Source organism: Rattus rattus, chromosome 8, assembly GCF_011064425.1.
Source record: "Rattus rattus isolate New Zealand chromosome 8, Rrattus_CSIRO_v1, whole genome shotgun sequence".
Taxonomy (NCBI): domain Eukaryota; kingdom Metazoa; phylum Chordata; class Mammalia; order Rodentia; family Muridae; genus Rattus; species Rattus rattus.
In genome coordinates, this window is record NC_046161.1 from 22,789,651 (window position 1) to 22,816,725 (window position 27,075).

Sequence of the window (27,075 nt, forward strand, 5' to 3'; positions counted from 1 at the left end):
AGGAACATCCTAGAGGGAGGATATCCATACCCCAAAATAACTCCTCACCAGTGCTCTAGAAGGAAACTCAATAAATTCTTCCTTTGGCAGAATCATGCCTCAGTTTGTCATTGGGAACTTAGGAGAAGGGATAAACATGACTTTGACTTCTGTCTCCCCCTGGGAAAGAATTTTAGCAGCACATTTACAGTTAGAATGAGTCTTCCTTCTTCCCCTAAAACTTTCTAGAAGTGCCCTTATTGGTGTGCCAAGTGATGAGTCTCCTAGGTGATCCTAAATTCTACCATGTTGATTAGGTTAACCACTATTTGGGTATATGACCATGGTGCATGGTAGTCTCATAGGGAGCAAAATTAAAATACACCAATTTCTGGCTTAAAAGAAACTCAGAGAATCCATCTAGTTCATGCACATAAGAGTTATTTATCCAGCACACTTAAATACTCTGTACCAATTGATGTTGGGGTTTTCTAACATATCCAAGAGAAACTAGTCAATCCATGATGCTTTGGAAAAGGATTCCTACTAAGCAGTATTCGTTATTAACTCAAAACACTCTCATAGCATTGACTCTTGCTTTTGACACACATGAGCCTTTAACCAAAGCAGTCTTAAGACAACATAGAATATAACTTAGTCTGTCCAAGAACTCCTGAAAAAAGGTACTGTGGTTACTTCAATTTTGAAAATTTCTAAAAACTTAGTGTAAGCTAAATATTACTATTCTTGGTATTCATAATATAAAGCATATATCTAGGAGAATGTGTATAAATGTGAATTTGGAGGAGAAACTTTCAAGATTCTTTCCATAGCCAAACCAAGCTAATACACAGGTTCAAGAGCTCACTCTAGAATTTGGGAGTTAGGGAAAGAAATGGGGAAATTGTAAAAACAAGCTGCCATCCACTTAGGAGGCTTCTGATATTCTACTATGTAGACATGTTAATTTAATCTGTTTCCGTCTGTCATAAATGGAACTTGGGACCTTTCCACACCGCCTTCAAGAGTTTCTCAATGTGGAGTTATGGGAGGTCTGGAGAGGAAATATGAAAGAGGTTCTGCCACCAGTTATATGACCTGAAACAAAGCTCAGAAGAAGCTGCAGCTGAGCCTGCCTGATTTCAGTTGGATGTGCATCCAGAAAGGTATTTATCCTCATGAACCCAAGCGTACAAAGAAAATTACCAAGGGTTCCACAGCAGCTTGAACATTTTACCTTATCAAAGATATTAAATTCCTCCTCCATGAACCCATCATGAACAAGTTCTAAGAGTACGAGGTGTTTGTCCAGAAGCTCCACAAAGCCTATGGGAAGAGCAAATGGAATGCTATAGAGTGCCTGAAGGATAATAAACCCAGCTACAAACTTAACCACATTGTCAAGGAGCAGTGCCTCACATTTATCAATGCATTGCAGGACCTAGATGATGCTCTGTCAATACGCTTCCTCTTCTCCACCTTCCCTTGGATGGGCAAGTGCCATGTGCAGACCATTCAGCTGTGCCACCACCTCACTGTTCTTGCACCATGTCATTGTTGCCTGAGAGCTATGCAAGGTCTTCATGTCCATTAAAGGTATTTGCTATTAGGCTGAGGTGCTGAATCAGCCCACTGTATGGATTGCCCCCTATGCTGTCCTCCCTTGATCATTCAACAGATGTGGACTACAGGGTCATGGCCACCTTCACTGAGTTTTATACCTTTCTCCTGGACTTCATCAACTTCTGCCTCTACCAGTCACTCAACCTTCACTACCCACCCAGGTTTGAAGGCCAAGGCCAAGCAAAGGTCAGCGAGGACACATATGCATTGGACTGAGAGCTCTTTGGAAAAACTGGCTGCCCTCAGTGCCAGCCCAGCCCAAGTAGTGGTGCCTGCTGTAGAGGAGGCTGAGGCTGATGAGTTTCTGACTGATGGGGCGGTGACAGCACAGGAGGGAGGTCGAAGGAAAGAGCTGGAGGCACAGGAAAAGCACAAGAAACTCTTTGAAGGCCTGCAGTTCTTCCTGAATCCAGAGGTGCCCCATGAAGCATTGGCCTTTATCAACAGAAGTTTTAGTGGACATGTATCCTGGGACAAGTCTTTGTGCATTGGAGCCACCTATGATACCACAGACTCTTGCATCACCCACCAGATTGTTGACCGGCTGGGGCAGGAAACCCCATCATTGGCAGGTACTATGTACAGCCCCAGTGGGTGTTTGACTGTGTGAACGCCGGGCTCCTCCTCCTTCCCTGGGGTTGACCTTTTGCTTTTCATATCTGAGAAGGAAGGAGATTACATTCCCCCTGAGAAATTAAAGCTCCTGGCTATACAGCGGGGAGAAGATTCAGGAAACTTGGAAGAGGAAATTGAGGATGATGAAGACAATGACAACAAAGGTGATGGTGATATCGCAGGGGAAAAGGAGGAGGAAGATGTGGAAGCTGAATGGGAAGAGGAGGAGGAGGAGGAGGAGGAGGAGGAGGAGGAGGAGGAGGAGGAGGAGGAGGAGGAGGAGGAGGAGGAGGAGGAGGAGGAGGCGATCTGTCAGCCTTGGAGCAGCAAAGGCTGGAAGAAAAGAAGCCCCAGGTTATGGCCCGCATTGTGAAGCTGGAAGACAAGGAGTGGCTGGCCCAGGAGGAAGAAAGTGAGGCCAAGCATCTGGCCATGATGATGATGAAAAAGCAAGAGAAGTACCTTTACCAAAAGATCATGTTTGGCAAGCAGCACAAAATTCCAAGAAGCCAACAAGCTCGCCGAGAAGAAGAAAGCCCATGATAATAATGCTGTGAGGTCTTTATAAAAGGCCAAGAGGACAAGGCCTGTGTGGGCTCCAGTCGTACCTCACTGAGATTTGGACTTGGCAGAAGCAGCTAGTAAAACATACATACACACAAGCCAGCACTCTCATACTTTTGGTCATGTGTGGCCAGCCCCAGCCTCCTGTGTGGTTAATACCAGTATCTGGGCAAAGAGGCCTGTACCCAACCCAGTTCTTAATTCAGGAGTCCTTCTGACACCCTCATTTTTCTTAGCTTTCCTCAGCCTCTTACATAGCTGTGCCCATCCTGTGCTCAGGACATTGTCATGGTGTAAGGGTGGGAAACTTTTGTTATTAAATGGTTGCCAAGAAAAAAAAAAGGAATATGGATCAGAACAAGCTTGTTTTCATTAATTAACAATGCGTATAGAAACAACTTAAGATTTCTTTGTCCTGGTTGTTAATTAGGAATAAATTTATTTAGCATTAAAATTCTAGTCAGCACTTGAAATCTATGTGCAGAAAATACAACGGGACTTAAGAGAAATTTATGAGAAAACAATTAAAGGGCATAAGATTCTATTCTATCAACACTTTTGCAAAGTTAAAGGACATTTTTGTAAAAGGTATTTTTAAATCTAAATTCATCTAGAGGATTTAACACAACAGTATAAAACTGGAACTGAATTGTTTGCATCAAGGCGACAACTACTGATTAAAACATTGCTCTATTCCTAGTGATATCAGTGAAAAGGATGGATTTAAATGACAAGATTTTATATTTTGTTGAGATAATTTCTTATATTTCCTGGTAATTTTTTCAGGCTCTTGACTACCAGGGAGCAGAGTCTTAATAAAGCCAAGGTTCTCAAAAATCTCTTTCTGTGTAAAGCATTTCAAATAGCCACTCTATAAATGACTAATATTTTAAGGTGATTTTAATGCATTTCATTTCTAATGTGTCTGTGACTAAAAATGGAGAGAGATGAGTGTGTCACCTTTACCGAAATATTCTGAAAATTTTGAAGAATACATATTTTTTTAATTTGCTATTGGGCAATCCTCCTATGTAAAACCTTGTCTATATTTATTATGGCATAGCATTTTGTTGTTTTTAAATTTTGGTTTTGGTCACAAGAAGTGTTCCATAAAATTGCAAAAGGTTTGAAATTTTGATATAGTTTTGAGGTTTATACATATGTGTGTGTGTGTGTGTGTGTGTGTGTGTGTATCCATTCTTTCAGTATCATTAAGAGTCGAACTATATTAGAACAATATTTTAACTATATATAATTATATCATTATATAGTGCTCTCTAGTCTTATATTAACTTGGCACACAGACTAGAGTTATCTAAAAGAAGGGAACCTCAATTGAGAAAATGCCAGGTTAGCCAAAACCCTAACTTGAGAGGGGAGTGGAAGGGTATTGAACCAGACACATAGAAGTTGCTCACGATTAAAACAGTGGAATAAAAAGTCTAAAATTACTTCTGGGTTTTAAAAACCCTCCAATTCCCCAGCTCAAAAACCCACCAATTCCTGAGCTCAAAAATCACACCAATCCCTGAGCTTGCCCTAAGACCAAACCAAAAAATCCCACCAATCCCAGGCCACCCTGGAAATCTCACACCTCCCCCACTCCCCAGAAGCCCTATGTAAAGGGCTTCCTTCTTTGCTGCTCCTCTCCTGAGCAGAGGCGGGCACCCTGCTGTGTCTTTCTCAATAAAGCTCTTGTGTGAGGTTTGTTGTGCACTGTGACTTTCTGGTGTTCCTTGGCTCCCAACTGCCAGGACACCTTTCCCTTCAGAGCTGTAACACTTACATTCCTCACTTGCTCACACAAGGTAACTATTTAAAAGAATAACAGAAACTTGACATCTCTTTTTCTTTTGAGTCTGTTTTCTTTGCTTTTAGCTAAAGGTACAGAGTCAGTCAGGATATTGCCCTGAAATTGAAGTGACCTTGGATTCCATGAAGACTTAAACATCAGAGGACAAACTACCACCCTAGGTAAGTACAGTTTCCACCACAGCAAGGATGGACAAATGTAATCATTTTGTCAGGAACCAGTTTGGTCTCCTAAAGTGATGGTGTAGATTAACAAATTTAACAGATTAATAATCTGGCCAATTTTTTTTAAGCCTACAGCACTTGGTATTCCCAGGCTGTCTCCCATCACCAGGCCCAACCCTGCTTAGCTTCCAAGATCAGGCACGTTCAGGGTGGTCTGGCCATAAACTCTGGCCAATTTTTAAGACTATAGTTGAGACCTTATTGAGCCAATGGTAGACGAGGCTATAACTTCCTTAGGGCTGTTCAATTGTGGCTTGTTGCCCAAGCACTTAGGAAGCTGAATCACGTGGGCTGCTACACATTTGATGCAAACCTAAACTAAATAATGGATTGCAAGCCAGCCTGGGCTACAGAATAAGATCTAAAATAAACCGAAGAATAAGAGGGGGAGGAAGAGGAACAATAAAGATAAAGGAAGGAAGAGTGGGGGATTAAAGAAGGCTATAAGTATGTGAGTGATGTCACTTTAAAAAGCAATTTTTGCCATCCTGACAGTATAAGGGTAGAGTTGGTACATAAGCCAAGGCCAAATAGAAGAGCTGTATACAAACGGGGTGATCCAAAAAGAGCAATAAATGCTTTATAATGATATATTAATATTAATATATTAACTTAGAGGTTTGATCATAGATTATCTGGTCCATGAACACATCCAGGTGGACAAAGCACCCAAGTTGAGCAGCAGTGTTTACAAAGCTTGCATTAGGTAAGCTCCCTCTGCCACATTCCATGATCAGCACTGACAGGATGCAGGGTTCCTAATTCAGAGGAGCTTGAATGAAAACAGAGAGCTGGGGCAAATGGAAGAAACAAGCTTATGATATAAAATAAATAAGAGGGTGGAGAGAAACAGGAGAGATGTCTGGGTAGAGAATGGTGAGGCATCTCAGCAGATAAGAGCACTTGCCTCCTAGCCTGAAGACCTAGAAACCATATGTGCTGCGGCATGTACACGCATGTACAAGCACATACACTGAAGGAAGGAAGGAAGGAAGGAAGGAAGGAAGGAAGGAAGGAAGAAGAAACTGTAGATTAGAAATTATTCTAATTTTCAGGTAAAGTATGGGTTTTTTAAAATAAGGATATGACAGTGTAAATTATCATTTGAGAGATCCACCATTGTAGGATGTCATATAGGTGAAGGCAGGTACAAAATAGAATGAGGCCTGTCATTGGACAAGAAGGAAGGATGGGCAGGAGGGGAAAGTTTGAGGGAAGAGGAGGAGAATGGAAGGGAAGGGGTCTAGAGATGAAGTGACTGGGAGAGAACATAGAGGCAGACGTTAAGATTCCACTCTGAACATTTACAGGTTGTTATGAATGTTCTTATGGGATGGATGTGTACAGGACTTTATGTGTCTAGGTGGAAATTATATCTTATCAATTGGATCAGAGGTTGTTATGTTGTGTGTTCTTTCATGTGGTGATTTAAATTTAAGAGAGTTTGTGGTGGTGGAGACACTGGGCCACCACAGAATTGAGATGTATATTTCTGGCATGGCCTTGGAAACTAGATAGGTAAAGAGATTGTTGCCAAGTTCAGAGAGAAGCTATCGGCAGTATTTATGGAATGGAGCAGAGCAAGTTGTAGTAGCTTTAAACACAATGGGTCTTCCCTCTACCATCCTGAGAGGGACCACCAAATTGATTTATCCCAGGGACTTGGGCAACTCTCTGGGACCTCTGGTATAGCTCAGAAACATTGAATCTTATCCTAGGAGGATCAAGCATAGACCAGGCAATCAACAGGGACTATAAATCAGATGCCAAAGGTGGAAAAGGGCGGTACAGTTGATTGACACAGCCTCCAAGAAGCAAGCATTGACCACTGAGAAGATAAAGGAAAACACCATTGACGTTTTTTACTCTAAATCAAGAAAACATATATGATAACCCCCGCCATTGCCTGCAGTTTCTATTTTATTTGACTTCTTAGAAAACATTTGTTTTCATTTCGGATTTGCACTTGCAATGCCAGTTATTCTGAGCATTTTTCCCAAAATTTTATTTGCTCGTCAAAGAGCTTTGAACAGAAGAAATGTGACAAAGAAAGTGAATGGGTAAAGCCTATTTCGTCGTGAGCATCAGAAACAGGTAAGCTAATGAGTCAAAAGCTGGGTTTGCTGTCGAGTGAGAAGGTGGATGGTGGAACCCACGCCTGGCATGGGGTAGAGAATGAAGCCAGTGTAGATGGACCTATAGGTCGGGACTGACGGATTGCTCCCAGGACCACTGCAGATGTGATTCAGCTGACTGTCTTCTAGCTTACATCATATCGCTTGAGATTCAATGTCCTGAAAAGAGAAAATCTGATTAGCATACTGTGTGTTCCACGTCCATCCCAAAGAGGGGAAAACTGTGATCTATGGGGACTAGAAAGCTTGCTCACTAGGCCCAAAAAGACTCTAATGCAGTGAGGCAAGGGAGTCTCCATAGGGCTCTCTGGGGCTGGGTTGTGGCTCAGTGACAGAACACTTGCATGGCAAGTCTCAGGCTTGGTTGTCAGCCGTAGGGAAGGGAGGCGTGTCAGAGGACAAACGGATATCTCACTCTTGCTACCAAAAAAAGTTCAAAGGAGGCTCAGTGCCTAGAAAGTAGCTGCCCTAGTAAGGACAAATATAAACGCTCTGCAATTTGGGTCCAATGTAACTGTTCCATGCACTCCTTCCTTTGAAAACTGGCTAAATAAAGGATGCTAGAAAGGAATCTGGAAGTTATCTAACCCTGCAACCTGAGAAAGAGCCATAGAGAGGAGGTTCATTTTAGAAAAGGTTAGAAGTAGAAGAGGCTGAGGTTGACCGAAATGAAACTTGGACCCCGAAAATATGGAGGAACCATCAGAAAGGAAGATTGAGCGGGCTGGCATGAGGATGTTAGAGGAGGAGGCTAATTATATCATCTTAAAATGGGAGGGACAAATGGAGCTGTGCAAACATAATGGAAAGTCCATCTACTATACGAGAGCTAAGCGTGCTCCCAGATGCTGAACTGACCCGTGGAAATGGCATACCTAGTTGAGCCCTGCTTGTGAAGCGGATCTTTAAGCCACCTTTCAATTCCTCAAACATTATAATCTGCACAAAAAAGAAAGTAAATCAGCCAGAAGATTTGTGTTGTCCCTCTGAGGCCAGAGCAGAGTTCAAAGAAATTGCACTAGGAAGCAGAGGACACTGGGAGAATTCACCGTATTAACTCCAGGGTGAAGCCAGGAGCCAGGGACAAAGATGGTTTCCTGGGGGCCAATATTCCAATATCGTCCTAGGCTCCTTCCATTGATGGCTATGACACCTTTTCCCCAGTCCTGAAAAATATGGTGAGGTTTCAGGATCTAACTTCTAGATGTAAAGATACAAAGCAGAGAGACCCCATCCCAGTGACCCACCGATCCTTACCATAGACCAAGACAGGATGGATTCACACTGAGAGCCATGGGTGGGACAGTGCTCTTCAGTCTATGCCACTGCCCTCCGTTGGAGGCGTCTCAGCATCAAGCCTCAAGGAATAATCGAATTCAATCTCATCTCCCCAGGTCTGACCCAAGCCAGCAGAGGAGATGCCCATTTATCATCCAATATTCGTCAAAACACACCAGCCTTTAGAAGCATAGCCCAAATTGTAGGACGTTAGGGATGGTAGACAAGGTGATCTGGATAACAGGCCTTGGGTGCTGAGCTCATAACAGTGGTACAGGTCTCTACAGCCAGGGTTGTGAGTGAGGACTAATGGCTCGCATTCACTAAATCCCTGCTGCAGTGTACACACCAGCCAGTCTTACTGGCTCGTGCCTCCGGTGTATCTATTAACATTCCTTGACCTCCTCCTGATAGTCCTCAAAGGGAGAAGCCTTCAGGGTGCCATTGTGACTTGGGGTAGCTTGGCTCCCTGCCACAGGACAAGACTCACACACTGTGTGGCTTTTCACATGGTTCTTTGGGGCTGGAGGCTGGGGCCTAGGAGCAAAAGAAAAATGGCACTAACCTTTACTTGTATGAAGGTATCCTGGGGAGGATCTCCAGCTTTCAAATAACTGAGGAAAAAGGCAGGGCCTATAACAGGGCTTGTCGCTGTTTTCCAGTACTTGGGAAATTCCCTAAGAGAGAATCAAGAGTCAGTGAAAGGTGTACTTTTCTTCCAATGGACCATCTGTGACCTCTGAGGTTGGCCTCTTCTATGAACACTGTCACCCCATCCCTGCTGTGGTAGCAGCTACTCCCTCACCATTTGTGACTCAGCAGGATTAACCAGTGGACAAGGGACAGTCACTACCCTGCCGCTAGACAGATGTTCGAAGCTTGGTATCATTTCTTTGAGTACTCAGGACATTGGCTTGTTTTTTTTTTTTTTTTTTTTTTTTTTTTTTTTTGTTTTGGTTTTGTTTTGGTTTTTCCTATCTGAAAACCAAAGGCTGAATTCACCGGGAGACCTCTGAGCATACTTCCTGCTCTGCATGTTCACCCCTTTTTGTTATATTTTATCTTATCTTGTTTTTATGCAAGAGTAGCAAACTGAACTAAGTGCCTCACACATGCTGGGTCAAATGCTCCACCGCTGAGTTGTAACTCCCCCCTTACCTAGCCTTTAATCACCCCGAAGGTAAGGCACCCACCTTTGTACGAATACGTTTCCCATTTCCAGGCTGTAGATTTTAAATGGTCTTAGTGGAGACTTGTCGAGATAGATGTCTCCAGTTAAACCTATGGGGTGGGAATGAGAGGGACTATGAAGGGGGCAAGAAAGACAGAAGGATACTCGGGCTGCAGTCAGGGATCTCCCTGAAGGAAGGTGCTTTCTTGGTATCGTCTGGCAAGAAAGTTTCTATAAATTCCCTTGGAGCCTCCCCTCCCGTTGGTGGTGCTGAGGATTGAACCCCAAGGTTCAATAGGCTTCAGACATGCTAGGCAAGTACTCTGCCAGTAAGCTACCTAATCCTATGTCCTACTTATCCTTATTATGAGGTATTATCCTCATAAGTGACTCTCAGAGAGGGTGCCTCACAACCCACACTAACAGCACAGAATCATGGCAGCTGCTGCAGATCCGGAAAACATGAGGCTCTGCCTAGCTCGAATGCTCAGGTTTGTCAAAGAACACAAGGCAGAAAAATGGTGTGTGGCTCTGCTCAGGAGTACTGTGTCCAAGCAGAAAGACACACATTAGCCCTAGGATCCTGGAAATGAAGAAGTGATATCCCAAGAGAGGACCCCAACCAGGGACATCACCATAGCTTTCAACTGCTGGTACCACTTTCAAACCCTTTATCAATGTGTGTGTGGCAATATGATGGGTCTTGTCTGGCCACCATACAACACAAAAATATCACAGTTTCTATACAGAGATGTCTCATAGCCATGAAAGTGTGCACTTTGCCAAACACATGCCTGTTCCCAGGTGCCATTGGCCTGGGGAGGAGCAATAGCAGTCTGGTGCTACATTATCTCAGTTAATTTCCTCTGGAGCCCACCTTTTCTCTCCTTGTTCATATCCTGCCCAGAAGTGAGTCGGCCTTGGTTCTCCACCAGGATCCTCAGAGTCTGGGTTTTCTTGGTGAGCTATTCAATATAGACCAGAGTAAGCTTCATTTGGCACTTCTCTTAGACCTTCCAGACCTCCCTGGGGCTGGGACAGGACACGAGTAGGTAACTGACAGACTTCAGGCCTCAGGCCCTTGTAGGCCTCTAGCTATGGGATAAGCAAGCCCTTGTACACCAGCTTTCCCATCCCTTTCCAGAAACAGGCACCTGAATATTTAAACAACAACGCTCTTGGGACTGGTGACCAAGCCAGAATGCTCTGAGCAGGGAATATTCAAGGGGGAGCATGGTACTCACTCAAAGAACATTCACCAGTACCTCCAAGGTATACATAACCCTCTCTGCGATTGCCAGGCTACTCTGCATGGAGCAAACCAAGGGCAAAGGAGTAGAAATAATCTATAATGAGGCCTCACTAACTCTCAGGCCCAAGGCTCACTGGAACTAGAATGTTATACTTTAAATGTTACATACATCTTTGTAAAGCAGCAGCTCTTTATTGGCGCGGTCCAGGAGTCCTACATAGTCATTATCCAAAAACACCTGCCAGAGGAAGAAGAGGACATTGTTAGGTCCTCATAAAGAAAAGGAAAACAAATTGAAAATGCAAAAAAGCAAAGCAAGACCAGAAGTTGAATGAACTCCATGTCTCCCAGTACTGCATTGGCTCAGGAGTTCACAAAGAACAACAGATTAAAGTAATACAATGACAAGATTCCTGGCATGGAGCCGTCAATGAAAAATGGACCGCAGATCAACCATAGAGCAAGGAGGAAACAATGCTTAAAAGACCTGCAGGAAACTAGAGGGGAAGGAAGGTAAGAAGGAAGAAACATTGTCAAGGAAATGATGCCAAAAGGGAGAAGAAACTGAGGGACAGCAACTGCTCTGTGTGTCTGTGCCTTACCCCAAAGATTTAACTCTTCAAGGGGATGAATTCTTCTAGGTGCTCCCAATTTGTATCTGGAGAGCCTACTACCATGTTTGAACTGATTTTAGGGATGATCTGAATGCACCTCCCCTTACCCTTCTTCCTTACGATTACCTACTCTGTTGGATGGTTTTGTCAGCTTGACAAAGTAGGGTCACTTGGGAAGAAGGAATGTCAATTGAGAAAAGATCTCAGATAGATTAGCCCGGAAGGAAGCCTGTGGGGAATCCTATTAATTCGTGATTGGTATGTGAGGGCTGAGGGTGTTTCCACACCTTGCCAGGAGGTTCTGAATTGTCTAAGAAAGAAGACTGAGTAAGGCACAGGCAGCAACAGAATTACTCATCTGAGAAGCTTCGAGCAACAATAATGATTAGCATGACAAATGCCCACGCTTGCAGTAATGACGTGAATATTATGGGGGTAAACAATTGCTTTCTGGTTGGATTTAAGTCCTGCACCAGAGGAGGAAATATCTCTGGTACTGTCAATCTGGTTGAGGAGCACACAGGTCCCAGAGGTGAACTATTATTCTGCCAAATGGACACAGGATCAAACTGTCCTCTAAATCTATATCTCACTACTCATAGATTAGGGTAGGTCTCAGTGCTCATCAGAGAAGTTTCTTCACACAGTGGACAGTAGTTAGTTAAGCAGAGCATAAGTGGAACAAACAGCCACAAATGGGGCACCTATCTCATTCTTCACCCAGAGCGCAGGAATTATCTTGGGAGAGTGGATGACAAAATTGTAAGGGACCAGACCAAAACATTGTTTTTCAGATGTGACCCAACTGCTGCACTCATGAACTCACAGCAGCTGTCATTGCCTACATAAGACCTAAAGACGATCGAGCCAGTCAATTACTCTACATTGGAAGTGGGAGAAGCTCAGTAGCTCTTAATGGTAACTAAGGAGCTATGAACAGCGGATAGCTTCAAAGAATTGATAACATATCTATTTTTAAAAGAAAAAAACCTCTGAAATTGTGTGTGTGTGTGAGTGTGTGTGTGTGTGTGTGGGTGTGTGTGTGTGTGTGTGTGCAAGCTGTTTCAGCTAGGTTGGCTGCCTGGTCATTGAGCCCCTAGGAGCTTCCTGTCATTACTCCCCTGAGCTGTTGGGACAGGCATGTGGGACCACAGTTGACTTTTTATATAGGTGCTGGTAATCTGAGTTAAGGTCCTCAGATTCCGGCAGCAAACACTTTACCCTCTGAATTATCTCCCCAGTCCCATGTGACATTTTTTGAGCATTATCATATTTTCACTGAGCATCTCAGGCTTTGGACTAGGAATACGCAACCTGAAGTCTTGGGAAAAGGTGAGAGAAAAGATGAAGGAAAAAAATCTTTCAGAATACTTAGAAGTTGGGAGTGGGAAGGAACCTTCAACTTCTGCACTGTGACTGCCCAGCTGTACCTTTCCTGAGGGATTCCTATGTGGAACACATATCTCAGCCTGGTCTTTAAGACTTAAATGACAAAACCAACTTCTCATATGCTAATAATAAATATTAGGGGTTGATACATGATAAATGTAAGTATTACTGAAGTACCTTCTGGACTTAAGATCACTATCAGTTTCTATAGCATTCAGAAGTATATACCTAGGGATGTCTATGTATAAAATATTTCACTAAAAGGACATATGAGAAATAATAGTAATAATTTTCTGGTGGTCAAATGATTTGACAACCACTTAGACATTTACCTCAGTATCACAGGATGATATTAACATAAAAGTTCCACTAAAAACTATATCTTGTTCCCTACCTGGGCCCGGTCTTGAATATGACCCCGTGATGTGAGGAGGCCTCCATTGAAGATGGTGGTCTCATAAAGTATGTACCCAAAGGACTGACCACTCCTTCCATTCACTGTCAGCTGCTCCATGGATAGTGGCTTGGAAGACTTGGTTGTCTGTGGCAGAGGTAGGAGTCACAGCCATGTTAAAGGGTCAGGCTAGAGAAAAGAATCTCAGAACCAAGAACCCATGGCTCACTTCTCCAGGGGATGATCCCAACCACCATACAAACAGGAATACTGAAAAGGACTACACAAGGATACCCATGTTTAACCATAATGTGTAAACTAACTTTTTGGTTTTCCAACCAATCTCGTATTACACTGCACATCCAGCCCATGAGTTATTCTCATAATTTAAATGAAAAGCTGAAATCAAGAAAAGCACAATGATGTGGTATATGCCTGTAATCAGTAGTTGGGAGGCAAAAACAGGGGATTTCTGAGGCATATAACTAGAGAGATTAGCCAGAATTGACGTCTTTGAAATTCAGTGAAGAGACTCTACCTCAATTTTTTTTTAAAGTACAGAATGATCAAGAGACGTTTATGGCACTTTGAGCCTTCACATGTATGCATGCATATGTGCAAATACATTCACATGCACCCACACACATGTGCCCATACACATGCAAGCACACACCTATACACAGTACACATACAACAACAAAAGTCCTTGAGACTGCCTTGGAGAAACAGGTGATTCTAAATCTAAGGAGCCACACAGCCTAGATTCTCCAGGGGAACAAAACAATGAAGGTGTTAATAGCTATGGGTGTCCTGTCAGGTAGACACAGAATCAACCAGAAGGGGTCCTGATGGAAAACAATGGATCCATGTAAGTGTCAAAGAGACTGTGATAGCATTCAACAAGCTAGATCTTACATGTTTGCTTACCGTACAAAAAACTGCAGCAGCAGAAAAAAAAACAAAAAACAAACAAAAACAAAAACAAACAAACAAAAAATCCCTGCGGCACCTTTGGAAGACACATAAACCCATTTTTTCTTCTTTTCTGTACAAACCGTACTTAAAGGTAAAAAAGTGATGAATCTAGTTCTGTAGAACAATTCAAGATAATAAATACAGAGAGAATTCCAGAATTAAAATATTTGCAAGGCATTTGTTTCATGAAGTGCTGGCTTATTTCATCAACACATGACTTGTCTTGTTTCATTTCCACTTCAGCCTTCCAACTTTTTACAGAATTATTTTATTTTATTACTTTACATTATGGGTGTTTTGCCTACATGGGTATCTGTGCACCATGAGCACACAGTCCCTACAGAGACCAGAAGAGGGTATTGGATGTTCTGGACCTGAGGTTATAGATGTGGTCTTGTGGATCCTACAGAAAGGCAACTATCGGTCTTAACCACGGAGCCATCTCTTGACCTAGATGATTATTTTAAAGCAGATCTCAGATACAACTGAAATTCAACATCTATCTTAAAACTGGGGGTAGGTACTCTTTAAAAGAAGTCATCACGAGTTCCCTGCACCCAAATCCCGTGGGGAAGAGAGCTGCACACAGGAATATAGTGCCTCTGGACACAGGAATATAGGAACAGTCAGCCGCTGGTAGCCACAGTTCTGGTCTGCGCAGAGGAGCAAACTGAACCCGCCAAACAGCTCCCTGCACCCAAATCCCATGGGGGAGAGAGCTGGACCCTCAGAAGTGTGGACACTCCTGAGAAGTCAGAGGACACTACCCTCTGCCCACAGTCCAGTCCAGACCCAAGAGGGAATCGTCTAGTGCCAACTGTGCCCCCTGGGTGCAAGGACTTAGGAGAAATCAGGGGCAGAATCCTTTGATTCCTGCCCACTCCTAGACCTGGAAGACAGTCTCCAGGAGCGTTGACACACCTGAAATCAGAGCACCTGTTCTCAGGAAAGGCTGAAAAAAACAAACAAACAAACAGGGAAACAGTTCTGCAGGAGTGCTGACACACAGCCTACAGCAGGGTCAAGTCACTCTCAGAAACAGCAAGACAAGCAAAGACCAGAGACAGCCCAATGACTAGAGACAAGCGCAGGAATCTGAGCAACAGAAACCAAGACTACTTGGCATCATCAGAGCCCAATTCTCCCACCAAAGAAAATACTGGATATCCAAAAAACCAGAAAAGCAAGATTTAGATTTAAAATCACATTTTTTGTTAATGATGGAGGACTTTAAGAAAGACATAAAGAGAGACACCGCCCAGACCTGAAGGGACCCGGTCAACAGTTCTCTTCACCCAAATCTCATGGGAGGAAGAGCTAAACCTTCAGAGGGGCAGACAGGCCTGGGAGGCCAGAAGAGACTACACTCTGCCCACATTTCTGACTCCAGAGGAAAACACCTAATACCACCTGGGACCCCAGTGCACAGGGGCTCCCGAAAAGCGTCACAGGCCCTCCTGGTTGCCGCCGTCACGGAGAACTCAAAAGCAGCCCCCCACAAGCAACTTCAGCCGCAGGACCACAGGTAAGACCAACTTTTCTGCTCCAAGCGACCTGCTTGGTGGACTCAGGATACAGTCCCACAGGAAGAGCTGAAGACCAGTAGACAGGAAAGACTACACGCCCAAAAGCGTGTTCCCATAACCGGCTGATAGAAAACAGGAAAACAGGTCTGCAGCACTCCTGACACACAGGCCTAGAGGACAGTCTAGCCACTGTCAGAAATAGCAAAACAAGGTAACACCACAGACAACCTTATGTCGAGAGGCAAGCGCAGGAACCCAAGCAACAGAAACCAAGACTGCATGGTATCATCGGAGCCCAATTCGCCCACCAAAGCAAACACTGACTATCCAAACACACCAGAAAAGCAAGATCTAGATATAAAATCACATTTGATCATGATGCTAGAGGACTTCAAGAAAGACATGAAGAACTCCCTTAGAGAAACGCAGGAAAACATACATAAACAAGTAGAAGCCTATAGAAAGGAATCACAAATATCCCTGAAAGAATACCAGGAAAACACAATCAAACAGGTGAAGGAATTAAAAATGGAAATAGAAGCAATAAAGAAAGGAAAAAGGGAAACAACCATGGATATATAAAACCAAAGAAAGAGACAAGGAGCCGTAGACAAGCATCACCAACAGAATACAAGAGATAGAAGAGAGAATCTCAGGAGCAGAAGATTCTATAGAAATCATCGACACAATGGTCAAAGATAAAGTAAAATGGAAAAAGCCACTGGTACAAAACATACAGGAAATCCAGGACTCAATGAGAAGATCAAACCTAAGGATAATAGGTATAGGAGAGAGTGAAGACTCCCAGCTCAAAGGACCAGTAAATATCTTCAACAAAATCATAGAAGAAAACTTCCCTAACCTAAAGAAAGAGATGCCCATAAACATACAAGAAGCCTACAGAACTCCAAATAGATTGGACCAGAAAAGAAAATCCTCCTGTCACATAATAGTCAAAACACCAAATGGACAAAACAAAGAAAGAATATTAAAAGCAGTAAGGGAAAAATGTCAAGTAACATATAAAGGGAGACCTACCAGAATCACACCAGACTTCTCACCAGAGACTATGAAAGCCAGAAGATCCTGGACAAATGTCATACAGACCCTAAGAGAACACAAATGCCAGCCCAGGTTACTGTATCCAGCAAAACAATAAATTAACATAGATGGAGAAACCAAGATATTCCATGACAAAATCAAATTGACACAATATCTTTCTACAAATCCAACGCTACATAGGATAATAAATGGTAAAGCCCAACATAAGGAGGCAAGCTACACCCTAGAAAAAGCAAGAAACTAATAATCTTGGCAACAAAACAAAGAGAAGAAAAGCACACAAACATAATCTTACATCCAAATATGAATATAACAGGAAGCAATAATCACTATTCCTTAATATCTCTCAACATCAATGGTCTCAACTCCCCAATAAAAAGACATAGATTAACAAACTGGATATGCAATGGGGACCCTGCATTGTGCTGCCTGCAAGAAACACACCTCAGAGACAAAGACAGACATTACCTTAGAGTGAAAGGCTGGAAAACAACTTTCCAAGCAAATGGTCTGAAGAAGCAAGCTGGAGTAGCTATTCTAATATCGAATAAATCTATTATCAACTAAAAGTCATCAAAAATGACAAGGAAGGACACTTCATATTCATCAAAGGAAAAATCCACCAAGATGAACTCTCAATCCTAAATATCTATGTTCCAAATACAAGGGCACCTACATACATAAAAGAAACCTTACTGAAGCTCAAAGCACACATTGCACCTCACACAATAATAGTAGGAGATTTCAACACCCCACTCTCATCAGTGGACAGATCATGGAAACAGAAATTAAACAGAGACATAGACAGACTAAGAGAAGTCATAAACCAAATGGACTTCACAGATATTTATAGAACATTCTATCCCAAAACAAAAGGATATACCTTCTCCTCACCACCTGATGGTACTTTCTCCAAAATTGACCATATAATTGGTCATCAAACAGGCCTCAACAGATACAGAAAGATAGAAATAATCCCATGTGTCCTATCAGACCACCACGGGCTAAAGCTGGTCTTCAATAACAATAAGGGAAGAATGCCCACATATACATGGAAGTTGAACAATGCTCTACTCAATGATAACCTGGTCAAGGAAGAAATAAAGAAAGAAATTAAAGACTTCTTAAAATTTAATGAAAATGAAGGTACAACAAAACCAACCTTATGGGACACAATGAAAGCTGTGCTAAGAGGGAAACTCATAGCTCTGAGTGCCTGCAGAAAGAAACAGGAGAGAGCATATATCAGCAACTTGACAGCACACCTAAAAGCTCTAGAACAAAAAGAAGCAAATACACCCAGGAGGAGTAGAAGGCAGGAAATAATCAAACACAGAGATGAAATAAACCAAGTAGAAACAAAAAGGACCATAGAAAGAATCAACAGAACCAAAAGTTGGTTCTTTGAGAAAATCAACAAGATAGATAAACCCTTAGTCAGACTAACGAGAGGACACAGAGAGTGTGATCAAATGAACAAAATCAGAAATGAAAAGGGAGACATAACTACAGATTCAGAGGAAATTCAAAATATCATCAGATCCTACTACGAAAGCCTATATTCAACAAAACTTGAAAATCTGCAGGAAATGGACAATTTCCTAGACAGATACCAGGTACCAAAGTTAAATCAGGAACAGGTAAACCATTTACACAACCCCATAATGCCTAAAGAAATAGAAGCAGTCATTAAAGGTCTCCCAACCAAAAAAGAGCCCAGGTCCAGATGGGTTCAGTGCAGAATTCTATCAGACCTTCATAGAAGACCTCATACCAATACTATCCAAACTATTCCACAAAATTGAAACAGACAGAGTGCTACCGAATTCCTTCTATGAAGCCACAATTACTCTTATACTTAAACCACACAAAGACCCAACAAAGAAAGAGAACTTCAGACCAATTTCCCTTATGAATATGGACGCAAAAATACTCAATAAAATTCTGGCAAACCGAATCCAAGAGCACATCAAAACAATCATCCGACTACCCTTTCCCGTTCCGGCCTGAGTGAAGCAGGCTCGTGGGCCAGTGATAACGCTGGGATTAAGAAGTTTTTAGGACCCGGGAGGTCAAGGACCGCTGCCTCTCAGCTGTCATCATGCCACAAAATGAATATATTGAATTGCACCGCAAACGATATGGATATCGTTTGGACTACCATGAGAAAAAGAGAAAGAAAGAAGGTCGGGAGGCCCATGAACGTTCAAAGAAAGTAAAAAAAATGATCGGCCTGAAGGCTAAGCTCTATCATAAACAGCGCCATGCCGAGAAAATACAAATGAAAAAGACCATTAAGATGCATGAGAAGAGAAACACCAAGCAGAAGAATGACAAGAAGACTCCACAGGGAGCAGTCCCTGCCTACCTCCTGGACAGAGAGGGGCAGTCAAGAGCAAAAGTACTTTCCAACATGATTAAGCAGAAGCAGAAAGAAAAGGCTGGAAAATGGGAGGTCCCTCTACCCAAAGTTCCTGCCCAAGGAGAAACAGAAGTATTGAAAGTTATTCGAACAGGAAAGAGAAAAAAGAAGGCATGGAAGAGAATGGTTACAAAAGTCTGCTTTGTTGGTGATGGTTTTACAAGAAAACCACCTAAATATGAAAGGTTCATTAGGCCAATGGGTCTACATTTCAAAAAAGCCCATGTCACACACCCTGAGATGAAAGCTACCTTTTGCCTGCCTATACTCGGTGTGAAAAAGAATCCCTCTTCCCCATTATATACAACCCTGGGTGTGATCACCAAGGGGACAGTCATTGAAGTGAATGTAAGCAAGCTGACACAAGGAGGCAAGCTCATTTGGGGAAAGTATGCTCAAGTTACCAACAATCCTGAAAATGATGGGTGAATAAATGCAGTTTTGCTGGTTTGACAGTGACATCATACAAGTCATTCCACTCACTATGGAAGACTACAGTGTCAGGAAAACACCATCGCTGTGATCTTTCTGAACTACCAATCAGCCTTACTCCATGTGCAGTCATCAAGAAGTATTTATTAAATTGTAAAGGAAAATAAAACACTGCCCAATTTTACAGTAAAAAAAAAAAAAAAAAAAAAAAAAATCATGATCAAGTAGGCTTCATCCCAGGCATTCAGGGATGGTTTAATATATGAAAACCATCAACGTAATCCATTATATAAACAAACTGAAAGAACAAAACCACACAATCATTTCATTAGATGCTGAGAAAGCATTTGACAAAATTCAACACCCCTTCATGATAAAAGTCCTGGAAAGAATAGGAATTCAAGGCCCATACCTAAACATAGTAAAAGCCATATACAGCAAACCAGTAGCTAACATCAAACTAAATGGAGAGAAATTTGAAGCAATCCCACTAAAATCAGGGACTAGACAAGGTTGCCCACTCTCTCCCTACTTATTCAATATAGTTCTTGAAGTTCTAGCCAGAGCAATCAGACAACAAAAGGAGGTCAAGGGGATACAGATCAGAAAAGAAGAAGTCAAAGTATCACTATTTGCAGATGATATGATAGTATATTTAAGTGATCCCAAAAGTTCCACCAGAGAACTACTAAAGCTGATAAACAACTTCAGCAAAGTGGCTGGGTATAAAATTAACTCAAATAAATAAGTAGCCTTCCTCTACACAAAAGAGAAACAAGCTGAGAAAGAAATTAGGGAAACGACACCCTTCACAATAGTCCCAAATAATATAAATACCTCGGTGTGACTTTAACCAAGCAAGTGAAAGATCTGTATGATAAGAACTTCAAGCCTCTGAAGAAAGAAATTGAAGAAGACCTCAGAAGATGGAAAGATCTCCCATGCTCATGGATTGGCAGGATTAATATAGTAAAAATGGCCATTTTACCAAAAGCAATCTATAGATTCAATGCAATCTCCATCAAAATACCAATCCATTTCTTCAGAGAGTTAGACAGAACAATTTGCAAATTCATCTGGAATAACAAAAAACCCAGGATAGCTAAAACTATCCTCAACAATAAAAGGACTTCTTGGGGAATCACTATCCCTGAACTCATGCAGTATTACAGAGCAATAGTGATAAAAACTGCATGGTATTGGTACAGAGACAGACAGATAGACCAGTGGAATAGAATTGAAGACCCAGAAATGAACCCACACACCTATGGTCACTTGATTTTTGACAAAGGAGCCAAAACCATTCAATGGAAAAAAGATAGCATTTTCAGCAAATGGTGCTGGTTCAACTGGAGGTCAACATGTAGAAGAATGCAGATTGATCCATCTTATCACCTGTACAAAGCTTAAGTCCAAGTGGATCAAGGACCTCCACATCAAACCAGATTCACTCAGACTAATAGAAGAAAAAGTGGGGAAGCATCTCGAACACATGGGCACTGGAGAAAATTTCCTGAATAAAACACCAATGGCTTATGCTCTAAGATCAAGAATCAACAAATGGGATCTCATAAAACTGCAAAGCTTCTGTAAGGCAAAGGACACTGTTGTTAGGACAACACAACAACCAACAGATTGGGAAAAGATCTTTACCAATCCTACAACTGATAGAGGGCTTATATCCAAAATATACAAAGAACTCAAGAAGTTAGACTGCAGGGAGACAAATAACCCTATTTAAAAAAATGGGGTTTAGAGCTAAACAAAGAATTCACAGCTGAGGAATACCGAATGGCTGAGAAACACCTAAAGAAATGTTCAACATCTTTAGTCATAAGGGAAATGCAAATCAAAACAACCCTGAGATTTCACCTCACACCAGTGAGAATGGCTAAGATCAAAAACTCAGGTGACAGCAAATGCTGGTGAGGATGTGGAGAAAGAGCAACACTCCTCCATTGTTGGTGAGACTGGAAACTGGAACAACCACTCTGGAAATCAGTCTGGAGGGTCCTCAGAAAATTGGACATTGCACTACCTGAGGACCCAGCTATACGTCTCCTGGGCATATACCCAAAAGATGCTCCAACGTACAACAAAGACACATGCTCCACTATGTTCATAGCAGCCTTATTTATAATAGCCAGAAGCTGGAAAGAACCCACATGCCCTTCAACAGAGGAATGGATACAAAAAATGTGGTACATCTACACAATGGAATATTACTCAGCTATCAAAAACAACGACTTTATGAAATTCATAGGCAAATGGAATGAACTAGAAAATATCATCCTGAGTGAAGTAACCCAATCACAGAAAAACACACTTGGTATGTACTCATTGATAAGTGGATATTAGCCCAAAAGCTCCAATTACCCAAGATGCAATCCACAGACCACGGGAAGCTCAAGAAGAAGGATAACTAAGTGTGGATGCTCCCACTCCTTCTTGAAAGGGGAAAATATATCCATAGGAGGAGATATGGAAGCAAAGTTTAGAGCAGCGACTGAAGGGATGGACATTCAGAGCCTGCCACACATGTGGCCCATATATATACAGCCACCAAAACTAGATAAGATTGATGAAGCTAAAAAAAAATGCATGCTGAAAGGGACTGGATATAGATCTCTCCTGAGAGAAACATCCAGATCATGTCCAATACAGAGGTCAACACTAGCAGCAAACCACTGAACTGAGAACAGGTCCACATCTGGGGGAATTAGAGGAAGGATTAAAAACTTTCAACCCCATAAGAACAATAATGCCAACCAATCAGAGCTTCCAGGGACTAAACCCCTATGGAAAGACTATACATGGACTGACCCAGGGCTCCAGCTGCATATGTACCAGGGAATAGCCTTGTTGGAACATCAGCGGAAGAGGAAGCCCTTGATCCTGACAAGGTTGGACCTCCAGTCCAGGGGAATGTGAGAGGGGCAGTAAGGGGGATGTATAGGGGGAATACCTGTATGGGGGAGGGTGACAGGAGGGGGGCTTATGGACACGAAACCGGGAAAGGGAATAACATTTGAAATGTAAGTAAAGAAATATACTTAATAAAAAAATTAAAAAATAAAAGTCATCACTACAATAATAAAATCACAATAAAAACAGTGCTAATAATAATTCCCTAAAATATGAGATTTCCTACAAAATTCTTGGCAACTGACTTTCTATTTCTGTATTGTAAATATTCCCAGCATGGTTAGTTTCAAGGCAATAAGGTCAACTGCTGCTGAAACCCACTGGGTAAGCGGCCAGTGGGAAACTTATATCCACTGAGAAGCAGGGAAAACGGAAGCAGTTTCTCTGGTGCTGGGGATATGATACCCAAAAGCATCACAGTAAACTCACAAGCAGAGACACACAAGAGAAAAACAGTGGCATTGTGGTGCATACATGTCATCCCAGCTCAAAGGAGGTCAAGGGAGCATTATGAAGTTGAGGCCAGCCTGACCTACAAAGCAAGAATTTGTCCCAAAAACATAAGTAAATAATAGCAGAACTAGAAAATATCAGGCTTAGCTGAGAGAGTGTACTGAGTCTGATTCCCACCACAACATAAACCCAAAATGCTCTTGCAAGTCTGTAAGCAGCTCCTTCTGTGTTGCCTGGCTTTTTGGTGACACTGTCCCACACAGCACTTTCTTGTGCAATCCTAACTCCAGTTCACAAACACATACCCTTTGCTGGCTTTATAAACGGAACTGGGAGTGCCTCAGTTTCTCTACCTCTGTTGTCATGTCATTTGCTTCTATTCAGCCTTTCGGTCTTAATACCACCTTGACCAAGGTCTCCCTGAACTACTATGACTGTACAGCACATAGAATTTCTATGACAATGGTAAAAAAAAAATCTCACTTCCTCCACCTATGTATGGCCCATGGCCCATGGCCTTCCAATCTGTTTTTCATTTATTATTCTTACTCATTAGACTTAAAGTTGTCTAGAATAACCTTGTCATCAGTTCAAAACACTGATGTGTGGTAGGTTCTAGAAGAATGAGCGTACAATGTTTCCTTAGACCAGTTTTCCATCTGTGTTCCTGGGAACCCTAGAGGTAAATTAAGAGTCGAAACATCCTAGAGAAGGGATGACTGACCCTTCCAGGGGAGGAAAGTTCAGTGCTGTAGAACTAACACCCTGACTAACCTAGTTTATGTTTTATATATTGAACTTAATCATGGGTTTAAAGAATGCATCTCTATATGGAAAAAAAGGTTAAAAATCATTGCCCTGGGTGAGGGAGAGATGCCCTCCCCATCCTTACCCCTTGCAGGAAGGAGAACTGTCCCTGCCCCTCACCTGCTGCATCACTCAAGAGCATGGGCCCTACACCTCGCCCAGGCAACAGGTAGAGCTGGCCCTGGTTGTAGGTGGTTGTTGGTGAGCTGGCACCAAGGGCGTGAGAGCAGGAAACAGGTGACTAAATAGCTCCCAGGCCCAAATCTAGGGCTTCAAATTGGCCTGCCTCAACATCTATCCAATCGATGAACTGCTGGAATGCATGAGGGGCCAATCCTTCAGATCTGAAGGACATTAGGACGACAATCAGATATCTGAGAGGAATCCCAGTGAGGTTCCAGCATTGATAGAGTAGCAGAAGCCAAAGGCCTTGTACCAGACCAACGAGTCATTGCAATGAACATTTGCAAGCAAAGAAGTATGAACAAAGGGGTATACTGTGGGACACACTGTAACACACTACAGATTCAACAACAAGATTTTTTTCACTGTTGGTGGGGAGATTGGAAGGGTAGAGGACAAGTATGAAGAGACAGAAAGATGAGTGGGACTGGGGTGCATGATATGAAATTTGCAACCAATAAAAGGATTTTAAGGTTGGGATTTAGCTCAGTGGTAGAGCGCTTGCCTAGGAAGCGCAAGGCCCTGGGTTCGGTCCCCAGCTCCAAAAAAAAAAAAAAAGAACCAAAAAAAAAAAAAAAAAAAAAAGGATTTTAAAAATCATTACTATAGATCTAGTCAGTGTACTTCTATTCTAACACCTAAGAAAGCAGGGGGCGTGCTGCAGAGATGGCTCAGGGGTAATACCAGTGCCTTATCCTTGCAAAGGACTCGAATTCAGTTCCTACCAGTTTCAATTGATCTGACACCCTCTTCTGACTCCACAGACAGACACGTGGTTCATTTATAAACATGCAGGCAAGACACTCATACACATTAAAAGAATCTTAAAAAAAAAAAAAAAAGCAAAAGCAGAAAGCAAGAAAGGAGGGAGGGAGGGAGGAAGAGAGGAAGGAAGGAAGGAAGGAAGGAAGGAAGGAAGGGAGGAAGGGAGGAAGGAAGGAAGGAAGGATAGATGGGAGGGAGGGAGGGAGGGAAAATGAATCATTAAGCTGAATCATGAAAGGGACTGTTTTCCAGTATTACACAAGTTTAGACAATTTCTTCAAATTTAGTCTAATCTGAGTTCATACAATTGGTTTCCTATTCTTAGCTGTAAAACTTGGAAAGGAACTAAAACTTTCAAGGATTACTTTTGTTCCCTAATCTTCTACTCCTTGCTTGGTCTTTGAGCTCTTTATTTCCTATCCCTTTTAGCCTAAAGTGATAGCATGTGTCTATACCCAAGAAACACGCACCTTGGCCAGATAGGGCAGGACTTCCCACAGGGTCATGTAATATAATAATGTTAGTGGTTGATAGGCAAACGTCAGTGTAGCTTTTGGTCGAGTGAGCGGGCTAAAATCTGCAATGGAAAGCACATAGCTGCCAATCCTGGGACCTGCCACAACCCCGTTGGAAGACACCAAGTTCCCTGCTATCCCACAGCTTCCACAAATGAAAGACCCAGTCATGTAGTCTTTCCTAATTCCAGGAAGAATTAAGACAGGTGCTAACGGAATAAGGGTCCTCTCATCCTTAAATGTCCTAGGAAGTACCCCTTATTGTCCGAGAAAGAGGAGCACATTGACCTTGGCTGTTAGATCTAGAGATCTCAGCCTAACTCTTCATTAGAATCTCCTAAAGCCCAGGTTTTCACAGTCTACCCTTACTTCTCCACCTCAACCAAGTCATGCTTACTGAATAGTACAGATGGGGAATGGAGACTCTAGCTTTTAGAAGTTTTAGAGGATTGCAGGCACAACCAAGACCAAGCAACATGGTCCTGTGCTGAGCACACAAGTACAGAACCTGTATCTCGTGCATTTCCAAAACCCATGACAACATGGAGCAAATTGGGTTTCTCCCCAAAATGTCTCCACTCCTTCCTTCCCTTCAGCCCAGAGCAGATCCCCCTGGAGGTCTCCATCACTACTCAGACTGGAATTGCTGCTGAGTACCTGTAACAGAATGGAAAAAGCGTTGAAATTCCTGGTACTCGGGTGTGTAGTCTCCATGTTCTGTTATCAGTGCACAGTAGTCTAAAGAAAACAGAGAAATGTGTCATCTCCCCCAAGAACACCTACGGTTGACTCCTTTCCCCTGAAGAAGAAAAAAAAAAACATTAGCAACCTGGGGGTGGTGCTTTTTGGGTATGTGATAAGAGAATTTCATATGTCTGTTGGTCCAAACTAAGAGGCATCTGCTGAGTTTTAATAAGGGTGGGGATTGTTAACAGGAGGCAAACCTCACCAATCTGTGCAGCCACAGTAGGTCCCAGCAGCAATCCATGGCCCTCCAACGCAGTGGTTTATCCTTCCTATCCAATTTCTTTTATTTTTTTAATTACAAAAAGATTTATAGTATTCAAAAATATTTTACTGACATTTACCTATGCTTTGCAGAATTTTTCACTTTAACTTTTAGGGAAAATGGTATAGCAGTGACAGGAATAACATATTTTTATTTTATTTTATTATATTTATTTATTTATTATTCTGTTTATTTACATTTCAAATGTTATCCCTCTTCCTGGTTTCCCCTTCAAACCCCCCAATTCCACGCCCTTCCCCCTGCCTCCACAAGAATGGTTCTCAATTCACCCACCCCCTCCTGCCCCATCAACTTAGCATTCCCTTATGCTGGGGCATCAAGCTGTCACAGGACCAATGAACTCTACTCCCATTGATGCCAGACAAGGTTATCCTCTGCTACATATGTAACTGAAGCCATGGGTCCCTCCATGTGTGTACTTTTTAGTTGATAGTTTAGTCCCTGGGAGCTCTGGGATATCTAGTTGGTTGTTATTGTTTTTCTTCCTATGGGATTGCAAACCGGTACAGCTCCTTCAGCCCTTTCTCTAACCCCTCCATTGTTGTCCCTGTACTCAGTCTGATGGTTGGCTGTAAGTATCCTCATCTGTATCAGTAGGGCTCTGACAGAGCCTCTCAGGGCATCCATACCAGACTCCTGCCAGCAAGTACTTCTTGGCTTCAGCAAGTGTCTGGGTTTGGTGGCTGCATATGGGATGGATCCCAAGGTGGGGCAGTCTCTGGATGGCCTTTTCTTCAGTCAGGGACTCCTTCATAGATGACTTCTAGATATTGAATTACCAATTACAATGTCCCCTGAGATCTAGGCACAGGAGTTCTGTTGTGAATGCATCCATTGAGGGCTAAACATTCCCCCAATTTTGGTCAAGTGTAGATTTCTGTAACAGTCTTAGTCTGCTTTGATCCTGATCTTGAGGCTGGGAGATAACA

General features: G+C 42.5%; 2 protein-coding genes and 1 pseudogene across 3 annotated transcripts in view; 2 read left to right on the forward strand and 1 right to left on the reverse strand.

Moving 5' to 3' along the window:
- Window positions 1-1,024: 1,024 nt before the first annotated feature.
- LOC116907298 lies at window positions 1,025-2,833 on the forward strand (annotated as a pseudogene).
- Window positions 2,834-6,665: 3,832 nt separating this feature from the next.
- The window catches only part of LOC116906805 (beta-galactosidase-1-like protein 2), a 39,462-nt gene continuing 19,052 nt past the window's right edge, over window positions 6,666-27,075 (reverse strand). For both annotated transcript variants that reach the window (XM_032909679.1, XM_032909680.1), the window contains exons 12-21: window positions 25,774-25,854; window positions 25,072-25,178; window positions 13,052-13,198; window positions 10,824-10,892; window positions 10,280-10,367; window positions 9,425-9,512; window positions 8,797-8,908; window positions 8,003-8,119; window positions 7,829-7,892; window positions 6,666-7,112 (exon numbers count right to left, since the gene is read on the reverse strand). In XM_032909679.1, coding sequence (XP_032765570.1) covers window positions 7,105-7,112; window positions 7,829-7,892; window positions 8,003-8,119; window positions 8,797-8,908; window positions 9,425-9,512; window positions 10,280-10,367; window positions 10,824-10,892; window positions 13,052-13,198; window positions 25,072-25,178; window positions 25,774-25,854 — 881 coding nt within the window. In that variant the 3' untranslated portion in view covers window positions 6,666-7,104. The remainder of the gene's footprint in view (window positions 7,113-7,828; window positions 7,893-8,002; window positions 8,120-8,796; window positions 8,909-9,424; window positions 9,513-10,279; window positions 10,368-10,823; window positions 10,893-13,051; window positions 13,199-25,071; window positions 25,179-25,773; window positions 25,855-27,075) is intronic.
- LOC116906806 (ribosome biogenesis protein NSA2 homolog) lies at window positions 18,713-19,465 on the forward strand. Its single transcript, XM_032909681.1, has one exon. The coding sequence runs from the start codon at window positions 18,716-18,718 to the stop codon at window positions 19,463-19,465; it is 750 nt and encodes a 249-aa protein (XP_032765572.1). The 5' UTR covers window positions 18,713-18,715.